At 38.2% G+C, this 16,890-nt stretch overlaps 2 protein-coding genes across 15 annotated transcripts; one reads left to right on the top strand and one right to left on the bottom strand.

The window, feature by feature from the left end:
• The first annotated feature begins 2,961 nt into the window (after positions 1 to 2,961).
• Positions 2,962 to 10,094, top strand: LOC140877182 (pentatricopeptide repeat-containing protein At3g12770-like). Of its 12 annotated transcripts, none has more exons than XR_012149256.1 (7): positions 2,962 to 3,184; positions 5,627 to 5,688; positions 5,863 to 8,723; positions 9,117 to 9,454; positions 9,580 to 9,669; positions 9,761 to 9,857; positions 9,959 to 10,044. XR_012149256.1 is itself a non-coding variant. In XM_073280711.1 (3 exons), exon 3 carries the CDS (start codon positions 5,872 to 5,874, stop codon positions 8,542 to 8,544), a length of 2,673 nt encoding a protein of 890 aa, XP_073136812.1. In that variant the 5' UTR covers positions 2,962 to 3,184; positions 5,627 to 5,688; positions 5,863 to 5,871; the 3' UTR covers positions 8,545 to 8,926. The 12 variants fall into 12 exon arrangements, 1 of the variants encoding a protein (XP_073136812.1); XR_012149258.1 differs by having other exon boundaries at positions 9,761 to 9,846; positions 9,963 to 10,037; XR_012149257.1 differs by having other exon boundaries at positions 9,963 to 9,980.
• On the bottom strand, positions 10,089 to 13,073 carry LOC140877184 (TORTIFOLIA1-like protein 4). 3 transcript variants are annotated; one of them, XM_073280713.1, is made up of 5 exons: positions 12,169 to 13,073; positions 11,978 to 12,086; positions 10,878 to 11,425; positions 10,758 to 10,782; positions 10,252 to 10,460 (listed from the first exon to the last, which is right to left on the bottom strand). In XM_073280713.1, exons 1-5 carry the CDS (start codon positions 12,976 to 12,978, stop codon positions 10,384 to 10,386), a joined length of 1,569 nt encoding a protein of 522 aa, XP_073136814.1. In that variant the 5' UTR covers positions 12,979 to 13,073; the 3' UTR covers positions 10,252 to 10,383. The 3 variants fall into 3 exon arrangements, with proteins under 3 accessions (XP_073136813.1, XP_073136814.1, XP_073136815.1); XM_073280712.1 differs by lacking the exon at positions 10,758 to 10,782 and having other exon boundaries at positions 10,089 to 10,460; XM_073280714.1 differs by lacking the exon at positions 10,252 to 10,460 and having other exon boundaries at positions 10,652 to 10,782.
• Positions 13,074 to 16,890: the final 3,817 nt, after the last annotated feature.

Consider the following 16,890-nt stretch of genomic DNA (forward strand, 5'->3'; position numbering starts at 1 on the left):
TTAATTCGCATCAGACCAAGTGCATATCATAAATTCTCCCCATTGCAGCTTGCATTTGGTAAAGAACCAGATATTTCTCATCTGAGAATTGTTGGATGTATGGTGTATGTGTCTATTTCACCATCTCAACGATAAAAAATGGGTCCTCAAAGAAAAATCGGTATTTATATCGGTTATGATAGCCCATCAATCATTCGATATCTTGAGCCTCTGACAGGCGATGTGTTTACAGCACGTTTTGCTGATTGTCATTTTAATGAAGAAATCTTTCCAATTTTAGGGGAAGAAAAGAAACACATCGAAAAAGAAATCACATGGTATGTACCATCATTGTTACATTTGAATCCAAGGATCAAACAATGTGAGAAAAATGTACAGCAAATTGTGCATTTGCAAGGAATAGCAAATCAAATGCCAGATGCATTTGCAGACACAAAAGGAGTAACAAAATCATATATATCTGCTGTAAATGCCCCTGCTCGAATTAAAATGCCAAAGAAACAAATCGAAGACACTCATGATGTCATAAAACGCTTGAAGCGTGGAAGGCCAATCGGTTCCAAGGATAAAAATCCTCGAAAAAAAAATGCATAGAGAAACACGATGATCACAAAATAGAAAATGGTGTTCCGGAAGAAACACCTGATGATAAAAATATTCTGTCAGAACCACAAACTGACGAGAATCGTGAAATCTCTATCAATTATATTAATACTGGAACAATATGGAACCGAAGAGATATATAAGATATTGATGAGATATTTTCTTATAATGTGGCATGTGACATATTAAATGAGAATGAAGATCATGAACCAAAATTTTTTGGTGAATGTAAAACTAGGCATGATTGGGCAAAATGGAAAGATGTCATCCAGGTTAAATTGGATTCGTTAAATAAACGTAATGTTTTTGGACCTATAGTCCTCACACCTAAAGGTGTAAAACCTGTTGGATACAAATGGGTTTTTATTCAAAAGCGGAATGAGAAAAATGAAATAGTCAGATATAAAGCTAGACTTGTTGCACAAGGTTTTTCTCAAAGGTCTGGAATTGATTATGAAGAAACGTATTCTCCTGTTATGGATGCAATTACGTTTCGATATTTGATTAGTTTGGCAATGTCTGAAAATTTGGAAATGTGTCTTATGGATGTTGTTACAGCTTACTTATACGGATCACTTGATAGTGATATATACATGAAAATCCCTGAAGGATTTAAGATGCCTGAAGCACAAAGTTCAAAACCCAGAGAATTTTATTCTGTGAAATTGCAAAGATCATTATATGGGTTGAAGCAATCCGGCCGAATATGATATAATCGGCTAAGTGAGCACTTGATGAAAAAGGGATATGTAAATGATCCAATATGCCATTGTGTTTTCATCAAGAAAACAACATCCGGATGTGTAATTATTGCTGTATATATTGATGATTTAAACATCATTAGAACGAATAAGGAAATTCAAGAAGTTATGATGTACTTGAAGAAAGAATTCGAAATGAAGGATCTCGGAAAAATCAAGTACTGTCTGGGTTTGCAAATCGAACAAAAAGAATGTGGAATTTTTGTTCACCAGGCAAATTATACAGAAAAGGTCCTTAAACGTTTTAATATGGATAAATCAAATCTATTAAGTACTCCAATGGTTGTTAGATCATTAAATATAGAAAATGATCCATTCCGTTCATGTGAAGATGATGAAGTTATTCTTGGTCCAGAAGTACCATATCTAAGTGTTATTGGTGCACTTATGTATCTTGCAAATTGTACTAGACCTGATATATCTTTTACTGTAAATTTATTGGCAAGATTCATTTCATATCCAACAAAGAGGCACTGGAACAGAATTAAACATATATTCCGTTATTTACGAGGAACGACAGATTTGAGACTTTTTACTCAAAAGATACCAATCATAGTATCATTGGTTATGCTGATGCTAGATATTTATCTGATCCACATAAGGCACGTTCCCAAACCAAATATATATTTACTCGTGGAGGCACTGTAATTTCTTTGCGTTCACAGAAACAAACACTCGTAACAACTTCATCAAATCACGCCGAGATTATTGCGCTACATGAAGCAAGTCGTGAATGTGTTTGGCTAAAATCAATGACACAACATATCTAAACTTCTTGTGGATTATCAATAGACAAGAAACCTGTGATGTTGTATGAAGATAATGCTGCATGTATTGCTTAAATGAAAGAAGAATACATCAAAAGTGACAGGATCAAACATATCTTCCCAAAGTTTTTTGCCTACACTCAAGAACTTGAGAAGAACAAAGATATTGATATCTGTTACATTCAATCAAGTGAGAACTCATCAGATCTCTTCACAAAGGCACTTCCTACGACAATATTCAGAAAGCATATATATAACATTGAGATGCGCAATCTATGGAATATGTGAAGAATCACTCGTGTTAACATGAGAGAAAGTTTACGTGGTTGCACTCTTTTTTCCTTGCTATGGTTTTTATCCCACTGGATTTTTCCTAGTAAGGTTTTTAACGAGGCAGTATAAAAAACGTAATAAAGACAGTCATCATATCACGATCATCATCACAAGGGGGAGTGTTGAAAATATGATGTTATTATTATTATTATTATTTAAAGTTGAATATTGAATGTTGGATATTGAGTTGTAAAATGTTGAAAATTAGTGTGTGATGATGTAGATGATGATGTTTTAACTTTTGGACTAATCTCCAAATGTATAAATAGGTCTCTCCGTTTGTGTAAAAATTTACAATTGAATTAAGAAGGAATAATTTGTGAAATATAGAGTTTGCTATATTTTGAGTTTTGAAGTTTTTACTTTTTACTGTAAATTTTTAGATTTTCACCTTACAAACTACAAACTACAATTATTGATTATTTGCCACAAAATTCTTCAAAGAACGATGAAAAAGACTGGGTCTTGAATAATGAGTTGTGCTATTCGCTATTGAACACGCTTAATAGAAATTAACTAAACTAACGTGAAAAGTGAAAATAAGTGGAGGTATATATATTTCTGGGAGAGCGAGGAATCGCTGAAATGGCGACGGCGAGCAAAATAGGGGACTGGACATTCAAGGCCTTGACGGCGGGGCTCGGCGTCGCCACCATTTATTTAGCTGCTACTTTCTCCGTCAACGTCTACCGCGGTCTCGCCTGGCATTCCGCCCAATCGGTATTCAACCCCGCCGCCATCTTTTATGTTCCCTTCTTAATTGTTTTGCTTTATTTTTCTAATCGTGAAATTGGATTACTTATCGTGTTCGTATTATCATCAGATTTGAAACTACTCTGTAATGTTTTTCAAGTTATTGAAGAATTCCTGATGGTAGAAATAGTGCATACTTTTTAAAACTAAAATTCACTTTAGAGGGATATGCATGTGAATTGAATTCATAGGGGGAATAAAAAATAGTTTGGGTTGATTGATTAGAAATTTTATGGAAGAGATGTGGAGATGTTGATCTTTGTGTGAAATGTAGGCTTCCATGGTTCTTTTCTGTTGCACTGTTGAAGAAATTGATAGCTCATTAAGAATGGATCCAGAAATTGATTCAGTGGGAGTCAAATATGCTATGCGGACTCTGGTGGTGCCATGGCCCATAGTGTTATAGAGAGGTGGCAGTAATGTCGAGATCGGATTTCATACTTTGTTGAGAACAGTAATTTTGTGTTCGGATCTCATACTTTGTTGCGAAAATTGAAAAGGAAAAGCAAAATCACTTTGCATTTTTAAAAAATAACATAGTTAATCTCATTTAAACAATATTACTATATGACAAATCACAGATATGACAAGCCTTTTCCCTACATATTTTCTTTCCTAGCGACAAAACGGACCTGCTTTCTTTGTGCTTTGCTTTGGTACACCGTACATGATTTACACTGGCAAGAAGAAATGGACAAAATATAAGTAAAAAGGAGAAAATATATTTTGTTGATTTTTAAGAATACTCTTTCACTTTCAATATTTTGAAATATAGTTCAATATATGTGGAAAAATGTAAATATAAGTGCATACCGACAAAATGCGAGTGGAGCCGTGGAGGTACAATCAGCAAATATTTTGATGTACATATGTTTCTGCCATTCTTTTTTTATATGTTTAATCTATATCAACATAGTGACAATGTTATGCTCAATCTTTTTGCAATAGAATTCATGATCCTAGTGTAATATTAGCATTCCTCTCCAAAACATAACCCTGAGGGCATGCTCATATACCATGAAAATTGGTTTTTTGAGATGCATCATAAAAGTGGTTGCTGAAAGAATTTTCTTAGGGGGAAATCATACAAAATTAACATGATTCCATTCAAACCTCTGTAAGGTCACCGTTCATGGCATAGCTAAAAGATGCCAGTGGGCGTAACTGCCCCCACTGGCATGATGGGCATCCATCGTCGTGGCTAATAATTTGATTTAATGATCCGTTCGCCTTGATTTTTAGGTTTCCTTAGATAGTTGTGAAGATTCTTTATTGTAGTGTAGCTCAAGCCTCAAAGTGGCTTGATATTTTTTGGCATCTAAATTTATATAATTGCATGATAGCAGATTCATAAAATTTGTTAATGCTTGCAGAAGTTTACTGAAAGTTGCCATATATGAAGCCTCTTACTGATGGAATCCTGAGCACGAACAATTTCCTATTTTTGTCATTTGTTTGTTGAGCATTACCTGGATTGAAGTGTGCTCCTAAATTTGTTCTTACACCCCGAATGACTGGTCTTTGAGTTCACCATAGTCATTACTGTGGCTAAAGCTCCTAAGTTCCTTAAAGCGACCATGTGGGTTGAATTGATGGAGTCTGAGTCAAAGTATATAGAGTTTCCAAATAACTCTAGCGGTTCTTAGGTAAGGTGTAAAAGTGATAATTCTACAATCCAAGTTGTCATTGTTAGTGGCCTACACTGGAAAGAAGCCAGTGCTTCAAAAATATATTAAACATCAATATGATATAAAGGCATGATAGTTAATAAAAAATAATGATTGATTCACGTGTCCAGCTGGCTAACAAACTTTAAGATTATATGTGTAAGAAATTATGCTTTTCTTTCCCGTGAACTTGAAGGTTAGTGAAGTTAAATATTTAGCAGGAACTAGTACGTGTCTTCACAATCTCAGTTAATCTCATTTGTCCGCTTTGATCTGACATTTTATCTGAAAATTATCTTTATTTTATATCAGGAGGCTGCCACCTTAGTGATTATTACTTCAGGAGTGCCTGCCTTATTTCTTATAACTGTAACGTGCTTTGAGGCATGACTTACATTGGTCTGTTAGCGAAAATGCATTTATTTCCGAACTGTCATCTGTGTGGACCTAATAATTTTATATACATTTTTTTATTGATAACAGTCAGAAAGACATTATGTAAATCAATATAAATTGAGACAGGTTGATGCTTTACTTTCTCACATTTATGCTTGTAAATTGTTTGAGTTATGCATAATCATAGTTTTTATAGTGTTGAAGTAAGTCTATACTTGATGTCATTGATGAAGCTTGAAGGGTTGACAAAGCAAATTAATTCGCGTCAATCTTGTTGCGAATAAGTTTTGCAGTACTTTCAAAAATCTTAATTTAATGTTTTTTCTTATTTGACATTCTCTGGTAGGATCATTGCTGGGGGTGACACTAACATTTTCCTTGTCCCTTTCCAAGAGTTTTTTTTAACTGGTAAGATAGTTGCTTTCATATCTATTTATTAATACAGATTCCTTATTTCTATTCCGATCATGTCCTCAAGTGTGTCACTAAATAATTTGTGTACCAGGCTCAGTTGTTCGAGTTTGACATTAAACTGACATACTCTCCTTTCTGTGTCTTCTCTCCTCGTTGTTTGGTTTGCAGCCGGAGTACATGCGTCTTCCCACAGTAGCAAAATTTGCCTCAAACAACATTTCCTACTCAAAGCTTTTATCTCAATTTTCTCTGACCAAGTCAATAAATGAAGGCCTCAAAATTCATGCCCACCTAATAAAGGTTGGGTTATCCAATGACTCAAAGCACCGGAACCATTTGATTAATTTTTACTCCAAGTGTAAGGCTTTTAGCCAGGCATGCAAGCTGATCGAAGAAAATCATGAACAAGACGTGGTATCCTGGTCCTCTTTGATATCTGGGTATGCCAAGAATGGCCTTAATGAAGAAGCCCTTCTGGATTTTCGCAAAATGCATATACTGGGAATTAGATGTAATGAATTTACTTTCCCCAGTATACTGAAGGCATGTGCAGGTTCAAAAAATTTTGTGCTTGGGAAGCAGGTTCACGGGATTATTGTACAGACTGGGTTTGAATCAGATGTATTTGTTGCAAATACCTTGGTGTTTATGTATGCTAAATGTGAAAATTTTGTTGATTCCATGAGATTGTTTGAGGGTATTCCAGAAAGAAATGTTGTTTCTTTTAATGCCTTGTTATCATGTTACACGCAAAGTGATTCTTTTTGGGAAGCACTTGCGTTGTTTCAAGAAATGGTTGCTAGTGAAGTTAGGCCTGATGAGTTTAGTTTGTCAACTATATTAAATGCTACGACTGGGCTAGGAGATATTTGCCAGGGAAAGAAGATCCACGGTTATCTCATTAAGCTCGGATATGAGGATGATCCATTCTCATTGAACGCACTAGTTGACATGTATGCAAAAGCTGGGGATCTGGGAGATGCAGTTACGGTTTTTGATAATATAATAAAACCTGATATTATTTCATGGAATGCTGTCATCGCTGGATGTGTGCTTAATGAATGTCATGAAAGGGCTTTAGAATTGTTAGATCAGATGAAGAGATCGGGTGCTTACCCCAATATGTTCACCTTATCAAGTGCTTTTAAAGCTTGTGCAGCATTGGGTTTAGAAGAATTGGGTAAGCAGTTTCACTGTAACTTGATTAAGATGTATATGATGAACGATAGCTTTGTGAGTGTTGGCCTCATTGACATGTATTGCAAGTGTCGGTTGATGAAGGATGCGGTAGCAGTTTATCGATTGATGCCGCACAAAGACTTGGTCGCAATGAATGCGATGATTTCTGGATACTCACAGAATGGGGAATATGGAGAAGCTCTAAATCTATTCAAGGAGATGTACAAGCAGACAATGGGATTTGACCAGGCAACCATACTAGTGGTTCTTAATGCAATTGCAGATTTGCAGTATGTCGAGGCCTGTGAACAAATTCATGCACTTGTAGTAAAATCGGGCTACCAAGCTGATAGTTTCATTGTAAACAGTATTGTTGATTCGTATGGAAAAAGTAGCCAGGTGCATGATGCGGCTAGAGTATTTGAAGAGTGCCCAAATCTTGATTTGCCGTCTTATACATCAATGATAACTACTTATTCTCAGTATGGACAGGGCGAAGAAGCTTTGAAGCTTTATTTAATGCTACTAAACATGGATCTTAAGCCAGATTCTTTTGTTTGCAGTTCGCTTCTTAATGCCTGTGCAAATTTATCTGCTTATGAACAAGGGAAACAAATCCATGTTCATGTGCTGAAATTAGGGTTCATATCAGATGTTTTTGCTGGAAATTCACTTGTCAACATGTATGCTAAATGCGGAAGTATAGAGGATGCTGGTTGTGCTTTCTCTGAGGTTCCTGAGAGAGGTGTTGTCTCATGGTCTGCAATGATTGGGGGACTTGCACAACATGGGTATGGTAAAGAGGCCCTCCAATTATTCAATGACATGTTGAAAGATGGCGTTGCTCCCAACCACGTCACGTTAGTTAGTGTCCTTTGCGCTTGTAATCATGCTGGGCTTGTTAATGAAGCTGGGTGGCATTTTGAGACCATGAAAATGAACTTTGGCATAGAACCAACACAAGAGCACTATGCTTGCATGATTGATGTTCTTGGCCGGGCTGGAAAATTGGACAAGGCAGTGAATCTCGTGGATAATATGCCATTTGAAGCTAATGCCACCATTTGGGGGGGTCTTCTTGGTGCTGCGAAAATTCACAAGAATGTAGAGCTAGGACAACGTGCTGCCGAGATGCTTTATACTCTTGATCCAGAAAAATCTGGTACCCATGTTATTCTTGCAAATATATATGCCTCTGCAGGATTATGGGAAAATGTTTCAAAGGTGAGAAGACTAATGAAAAACAGCAAAGTGAAGAAGGAACCAGGGATGAGTTGGATGGAGATAAAAGACAATATCTACACATTTATAGTTGGAGATAGAAGCCATTCTAGAAACAGAGAGATATACGCAAAACTTGAGGAGCTGGGACAACTAATGGCCAAAGCTGGTTATGTTCCTTTGGTAGAGATTGATCTCCATGATGTCGAAAAGAAAGAAAAGGAAGTTCTTCTCTCACATCATAGTGAAAAGCTTGCAGTTGCTTTTGGGCTGATTTCCACCCCGGATGGAGCACCCATCAGGGTCAAGAAAAACCTTCGAATCTGTTTGGACTGCCACACAGCATTCAAATTCATCTGTAAAATTGCTTCAAGGGAAATTATTATCAGAGATGTTATCCGGTTCCACCATTTTAGAGATGGATCTTGCTCCTGTGGGGATTACTGGTAACATTTTTGGAGGTCATGTAGCACCGTTATGTTGCTAAAGAAATCTCAAGGGGAGCAATTCACCTGTACTGGAATGTACTAACATTGAGTAAATTAACTATATTTGGTCAAATTATAGCTGGAGTGCCTACCACAAGGGTACAATGGATCAGCACTGACCCCTGTTGAATAATTGTCCAGGTTCGACATGCCGATTTCTCTGAGTTTGGGGATTTAGACATTAATTTGAGATCGTTTTGTTTATCTGGTGTCTTATAACAGCCTGGAATTGAAGCCTGTGTGCTAAACCTCTCTCTTTTTGTCAGCCTCGCCATCTTAGGAAACGACGCTGAATTTGAAATGCCTGTTAGTTGGCTTTGAACATGTATTTAGTTTTGCATTTATCATGTTTTCAAGTGCAAACAAGTTCCCTGTCATTGTTTGAAAAATTTATTACAAAAATGCATACTTTGTTGGATAATCAGTTTAAGATCGCTAACTACTCTTCGTCGTTTCGGTTTTCTTTTGCTTACACCTCATTACCTTCCTCGTGATATTTCAACTTTTATAGTGTGTTATTCAATTATTTTGCAGAAGGCTGACAAGGAGGGGTCGACAGATCAAACGGCCTGAGTGTTGTATTATTTATTTTTCACAAGGCATAAATTTTGTAATAATGCTCTTGCAGCTTGATGAAGCAAAAATACGGGGGCCAGCTGGTCCAGGTTTGGATAGGTTACATTGACTTGGAGCTGATATAGTGTAACATTTAAGTTTGATTATCAATGTTGAAATGACGGGATCTTGGACTCTACTTGATTTTAGTCGTTTTTGAATGAAGGGTTTTCGTGTTGGCAAACAATTGAATGAAACTTTAGGAGACTATTTGATTATATTGATGGTTGCTGTTTGAGTCATTAGAGGTTCTCGAGGTAAATTCTACCGCATTCTGTCGATTTTTCCATCTACTATTTTTCTGTTATTTATTTATTTATTTATTTATTTTTTATGCGGTGGCCTCTCTTTTCAACTTTTTTTCATTTTATATTATACATAGTTCGTCTGATCCGATGAGCCAAACAGTGGCTAAGAATAATGCCCATATACGCGTGAATTAACGAGGAAACTTAGCTTTGGATGTTGTTAGGTACGCCATTAATTCTTTTATCACCCTTTCTAAATAAAATCAAAGTTCTGGTGGTCCATCAGCTATCCTTTTCAACAAAAACATTCATCAGGGTTTAGATGTCATTTTCCATCATACATGAATGCGAATCTTTAACAATCTTAGGATGTTGAAGCGTTCGAGGGGCCTTGGAGGAAAGTTGGGGATAAGTCATCCACCTTTCTTTTTTTTCTTTTTTTCTTTTTTTTTTTTTATAAAAAAAATAATGGGAAAAGAGAGAGAATTAACATGAATATATTTTCTTTCTCAGAGAGTATATGCATCTCCCCTTTAGTCTTCAAACCAAGCTGCAGAAAGAAGCCAACATTATCCTTCGAGCACTCTTGTCCGAAGTGGCTGACGAAAGAAAGGATCGCTGCCATAAATAATCTTTCACAATATCAAATGGCAACATTATTTACAACTCCATAGGAGGGAACTTCTAAATTACACTGCGAGGCCATAGCGACTTCGGCCAAAGGGTTCATAATGAGCCCGCGTCCGTCGCGGAGTCGATCCCTCGAGCTTTTCATAAACCCTTCGGGGGACGTAGGCAATACGGAAGTTGAAAGACAACCTGTTTTTCTCCATAGTTTTGAGCTGAAGAATTCTGTACCAGGTAACTTGCAAAGCATGGTTCCAGCAGCACTATTTCGCGGCAATCTTTTTGTTGAGGCAGCTATATCAAATGAAAATTCATCCAGTGCCAGTTCTAGACCATGGATGCGTGCCTCCAGAGAATGCATGAAATTCGGCGAACTCCCCATTAATCTCTGGATTTGGTAATCCAATAAAAGAAAAGTCAGTATAAAGGCTTACAGCATGAGAGTGTGCAAGCACTCAAAGGGAATCAAATAGATCACAGCAATCATATATGTAAAGCTTCGTGTAGCACTAAGTGCGTTAGGTTGTTGAATCACAGATGCTGTCACACAGATAATAGCTGCAATTGTCGCGTCCCAATGTGTCGTCTTCACCGTCGGATGCTTTCAATGATGAAAAAGTAAGCAAGTTTACGAAAAATATCGAATCTTGCAGGAAAAATCCAACATTGCGGAAGGGTAACTAACCCAAAAACAAGAAATTGCGTTCAACCTGTACTATGAGTAGTGCATTTCAAGAGTCGATTCGGCAACCATCGTGTAGCATGTAGTTGAATCCTAGTACATGTAGAAGGTATCTGTTTATACCTGGAGAAGATCCAGCAAATGGGATTGCTGAGTTTCAATCTGAACAAGTTTCTTCCTTATTAGAGATAGCTCCTCACGTTCTCTCCTGTTTCGAAAGATATCTTGTGCTTCGTTACTCACCAAAACACTAGCATCACCACATGGAACTACTTCACCACCACTTTTAGAGACACAGTGCTGCTTATCATACATGTGATCAATGCGAGCACAATTCATTTCCGACTTTGCAAAACGTACTACATCATCTACCATCTCCAAACCCTTTTCATCTTTATCCAAGGTGTCTTTTGAAATCACAGTGCCAGAAAAACCTGTTGGAGGGGAACTTTCGAGCTTCGAATTTGAGAGTTTTTTGAGATCCAGCTTCCGGAACAATGCTGGTACGTCTCTGCTTTCAGTACTTTTGCAAGAACTCTTCCGGGCAGGGGAATGATCGGAAAAACTGGTCCTACCGACCGGAAACTGAAGAGGGCTCCGTGATTTTGCTCGAGTGATGGAGCTCACATTGGTTTTGGAGTCAGGCGGATAATGTTCGGTACTACCCTTTTCTGTACCCAAAGCAGAAGTAACATAAAAAAAACAATGTTAACTAATGTCTAATACTTGCTTGACAGTGACAAAAGCAACTGTGGACCAAAATGAATTAAAGAGATGCTAGGCCAATAATGGAATTCATCGTATTATAATCCAAATGAATGGATCAAAAGGACATAATAAAGGGGAAATCTATAAAAGAATCAGTCCAAACAACCAACACTAAACAATCAAGAATCAGGAATTTCACACGCCACTCAAACATGGATAGATGAGTGAGGACCATCCAAAATTTCAACCAAACTATGGCCAGTATTCATATCAAAACTAAAAACCAACCACAAAGACAAAATCACGCCGACATAACAGATTCAGAGCTCGAAGGATTCATCACCTGAAACAACGTCGATACCACACAAACAATAACATAATCTAATTAATTTCTCTATCAAATACATAGTGATCGACACTTATTTCACATGTATATATTTTGAAAATTCAAGCATGAAAATGAAAGAATCAGCAAGACATATGGCAATTACATTACATCAGTAACTTTACAGTACCTTTGAACGATGACCCTGATTCGGGTGGTGGCGAAACCACACCACACAGATCCGGTATCTCCTTCCAAGCCTCGATCATCTGATTCATCGCCTCCCTCACCGCCTTCACCTAATCAAATACACAAACACACACAAATCAAGAAACCACATGTTGTTAGATACAATAATCCACCCAAATTTCATGATTAAACCTTGTCAAATCTCTTGGCCTCAAAAGTCTTCAAGCATGAAGCCTTTTCCTCGGACAATGTGTTCTTTCCTACCCTCGTCACCTTCATCAACGCCTCGGCGGCCGCCTTTCTCGCGGCCCAATCGTCACTGCTCAGAAACTCCATCAGACATGTAACTAAATTCTTGATCGCATTGCTCCCACAATTGCTGACCACTCCCTCCACCTTCACGATGCCACCAATCAACGTTACCAAGGCGGCTTTTGCCTTAAAACTATCGCATTTCGCCAATTTCTCAAGCCTGGGCAACAATTTTCTCAAGCTCACTATGTCTATGTTTCTAGATCCCTCCACTGCAGCAGCCAAGCATAATGCCGCGCCGTTTTGGGCATTCAAATCCTGTTCAACGAAGAGGGATTCGATGAAAGGCTTGGTGACCGAAGTAAATGATGGGTTGGAGAGGTTGGCGGAGATGGAGAGAGTGGCGGCGACGCAGGCGGATCGGACGGCGGAGTCGGGGTCGCGTAGACGTCGAACGATGGAGGAGAGGAGTTTGGAGAGGTATGGGGAGAGGGAGTCACCGTGGTGCTCGGAAAGAATGGAAACCAGACGAAGGCACTGGCGGCGAACGAGGGACTTGTCCGCGGAGTCCGTGGCGGAGATGGAGGAGACGAAAGACGGAAGAGATTCATCGGAAAGGGTTTTGGCGATGGACTCCAGCTCCAAAGCGGCGGCGGAATGCGTGTCCCGGTCGGCGAGTTTGTGCAGCGCGGAGAGCACGCGGTGCTTGAGGTCCCGTAACTGAACTTGCTTGGACTTAGAATCCGACATGGTTGAAGAAAAAGGCGAATGCAGAGGGAAATCAAGAGTCAGGTGGCGGAGCCGGCGGGATCTCCGCCTGCATTACGGTGGTTGTGGAGCTGAATGAGCTCATATAGGTATAGCTGTAGTAATGGCCACTCCATTTCTTCAACTTATATAAAAATTAAAGGTGGTTACTGCGGTTATGTATAAACGACGCCGTTAGATTGTCATTAATTTTTATTTTTATTTTTAATTTTCCCCTCTCTTTTATTTCTTTTCTTTTCATTTTATTTTTATTCTTGTTTGTTCAGATATATATGTTGGATGCTTTTTTCTGTTAGGTTATTCATTTTTCAAAAACATAAAAATAAAAATTTTGTGTCATTGTCTTCCAATTTTATTACAAAAACGACGTTTCATCGACATATAAACTTTTCTATGTATGTATATAATTTTTTTTATTGCATGTAAGTAATTATTTATATCAACGATGTAATTAAGTTTTAATGATAGAGGATTTGGGATTATTGAAATAAGAAATAGCTGGCCATTATTGGAGGGGATATATAATTGTATTAAATAAAATAATATAATAAGACACATTGTGGGATTTGTTCATTTAAAATAACCATGCATGTGAAGAGGGATACTTACGCATGATCCCAAAAAAAAAAAATAATAATAATAATGTTAATAGCTACTCATATTCATATATAAATTACCTTTATTGGGGGAAAAATAAATACATCACATTTTTTAAGTGAGGATTATGATGATTTTCACTAGGTGGGTTGACCCATCTTTTTAATCAAGTGGAAAAACATCAATTCAACTCATCTATTTTAGTTGGTGGGACGAACCAACTCAACGGATGTACATATAATTTGGTGAATTTTAACGGGTCAATCCGCAACCTATCATTAGGCGGGACGTAGCGGACCCGACCTACTTTTTAGGCGAGTTGAAAAATATTCAACCCAACCTACCTATTTTATATGATAGGACGAGCCAACCCGACAAATCTAACCATTTGATACCTCTATTTTTACACATTTCGCAGCCAAACTGTTACATTTCAATACACATGGAACAAACTGCCAATATTGAATTGCTGGTTATTCCATTGTATGATACCACGTGTGGACTATTATTACATTTCAAAAGGCGGTAAAGACTAAAAATTTATGATACTCCATTTATAATAATAATAATAATAATAATAATAATAATAATAATATAGGGCCTATAAAGTGGTCCAAATATCAGGAATTTAATGCACATAACGCTCCAATAATAATAATAATAATAATAATATAGGGCCTATAAAGTGGTCCAAATATCAGGAATTTAATGCACATAACGCTCCAATGCAGCGAAAAATAAGTCGAACAAAAAATGACAAAATTTATATCACTTTCCATGTATGTAAATGCAAATTTTTCGAACATATTTTTACCTTATATATTATTGATGGCCAAATAGTTCTATATAAAATGTTCTTTCTGCCTCTCAAAGTCATAATTTATGATTGGTCCATAGCCAGAAGCAATTTGAAGGAAAAAAAACAATTGGCAAGAATAATTAATGATGTAAAATATATATATATATATATATATATATATATATATATATATATATATATATAGGTATTAAATTTTCAAATTTTAAAAATAAAATTGTAATTTTCATATATTAAATAAAATAGTAAACCAATCCATAGCTGATTCAGTGATCATCGAGTTAAGATTGGAGATATTGTAGCAATAAAATTCATAAACACAAAAACTCTTGTCTCACGTAAGGATGGACCTAGAAATTCTATTTAGGGACATAATCTGTAGTAGTCCATACCCTAATTGAGTAATTAAAGGATTAATGCTAATTAAATAAATTGAGTATCGGACGGACCGGAAGCTCCGAAGGCACGATCGGAAGCTTCGATGAGCGATCGGAGGCACCGATGATATTACGTCATCCATGACGTGTGGTTGGATCGGAAGCTCCGATCAGGATCGAAAACTCCGATCACCCCTATCCGAATTCAACAAATGATATTTTGACGCGTGGCAGATCAGGATCTTCGGAAGCTCCGATGGCAGGATCGGACGTTCCGATCGAGGTTCGGAAGTTCCGATCGTTGTCTATAAATAGAAGGCCGAGAATTCACTTTCAATTGCTAATTCCGAATTTTCTCTCTACTCTAGTCGTATTCGAGTTGTTCTAGCCTTCCTAGGCTTGACCCGGGAGTCGTCGAGGCGTTCGGAAGTCATAGCAGAGTTGTGCCCAAGTTCTGGTGGCATCGACATCAAAGGGCTAACGACGGACGAAGGTATAACTTTTGCTTTCTATAAATATTTAGGAGTATGCAATAGCTTAGTTAAGGCTTTTAGAGCACTATAATGATAGTAGTATCATTTGGCAGTGTAGAGCAGATTATAGGCGTGGACCTAGAGTTGGTAGAGCTTGCACTGATTTGAGGTACGAAAGTACTGTTCGAGATATCCTGACTGAGTATGCATGTATTATGTGACTGCATGGTTTATATGTCATTGATTTATGCTGCATTCATTTGCATACTGAGCTATCTCCTTCGAGATGTCTGTTAGTAGGGTTTTTCCCTATCCTGTTAGTGGTTGGACTTCCATCGATTTGGGTCCGGCATGTCCACTGGTATTATAGTATGGGAGCCACCTCCTGAAGCGACGGCACAACGTGCTACATACCAGGGCCCGGTCTGTCTCTGTTATCTGATCCTTGATCTCGAGTTTATAGGGAGTTCACTTTGCAAGCATGTATACTCATACTCTCGTACTGAGCGTTTTATGCTCACGTCTCGTACTCTGTGTTTCTGGACACCCTATTCCATGGGGCAGGTTTACGATTGGATGAGGCGGGTGGATCCAAGAGGGGCTAGGCAGTGGTTGGTCAGCTGGAGCTTCGCCTAGAATTTATTCTATTGTTATTTGGATTAATACAGCTGTTCGATATGGTTGTATAATATTTGGGTATTTACAGATTTCTTTACCTGGGATTGTATATTGTATTTGGTTTCCGCAGTTTTATTCTGATATCCGTTTAATTAAGTTAATTGCATGCCTAAGTTCTATTTAGTAGGTGATCCAGGTAAGGGTCACTACATTTATGGTATCAGAGCATGCAAAGTATTCTTGGGATTTAGATTCTACATAAAGATAACCGTTAGTTAATTTTGTAGATGGCAGATCGTGACGACCAGAGTTCTCATGGCAGTATTGGTGGGCGTTGGGGTGATGCTGACCGGGAGCCTCGTTGGGAACGCCGCCATCGTCATCGAGATGAGGACCGTTTCAGTGTACGTCGATTCTTGCAGATGGGGCCTAAGCCCTTGGTTGGAGGTGAGTCTCCAGAGGATGCGGAGAACTGGTTAGACCGCATGGAGACGAATTTTCAGACTTTCCAATGAACCGAGGAGCAGAAGATGGAGACCCTTGGTTATCTGCTGGATGGACGTGCGCGCAGGTGGTGGAGGTTTACTTCTGCACCTTTTGTTACGGCGAGAGGAGTGGCCACCTGGGCCGAGTTTCGCACAGCTTTTCATAAGCTGTATTTTCCACCTGCACTCCGTCAGTCGAAGGCGGGCAAGCTACTGAGTCTGCGACAGGGAGCCATGTCTATTGATGAGTATCAGCAGAAGTTCTTTGATCTGCTATCCTATTGCCCCGAGATTGCCAACAGCTCCGAGATGAAGTATAATCTGTTCCTTCAGGGCCTTAACCCTGAGATCCATGACCGTGTGGCGGTTGGTGACGACATGTCCTATGGGGGTTTGGTGAGCCGTTGTCACCAGGCGGAGGACAGTATTCGACGGAACAGGTCTTTCTCTCAGTCGAGACCTGCTAGTTCTTTGGGTCCCCGTGCCCAATCTTTCAAGAAGTCTGGATCTACTTCTTCCTCTGGTTC

The sequence above is a fragment of the Henckelia pumila genome, chromosome 2, assembly GCF_033568475.1.
Source record: "Henckelia pumila isolate YLH828 chromosome 2, ASM3356847v2, whole genome shotgun sequence".
NCBI lineage: Eukaryota > Viridiplantae > Streptophyta > Magnoliopsida > Lamiales > Gesneriaceae > Henckelia > Henckelia pumila.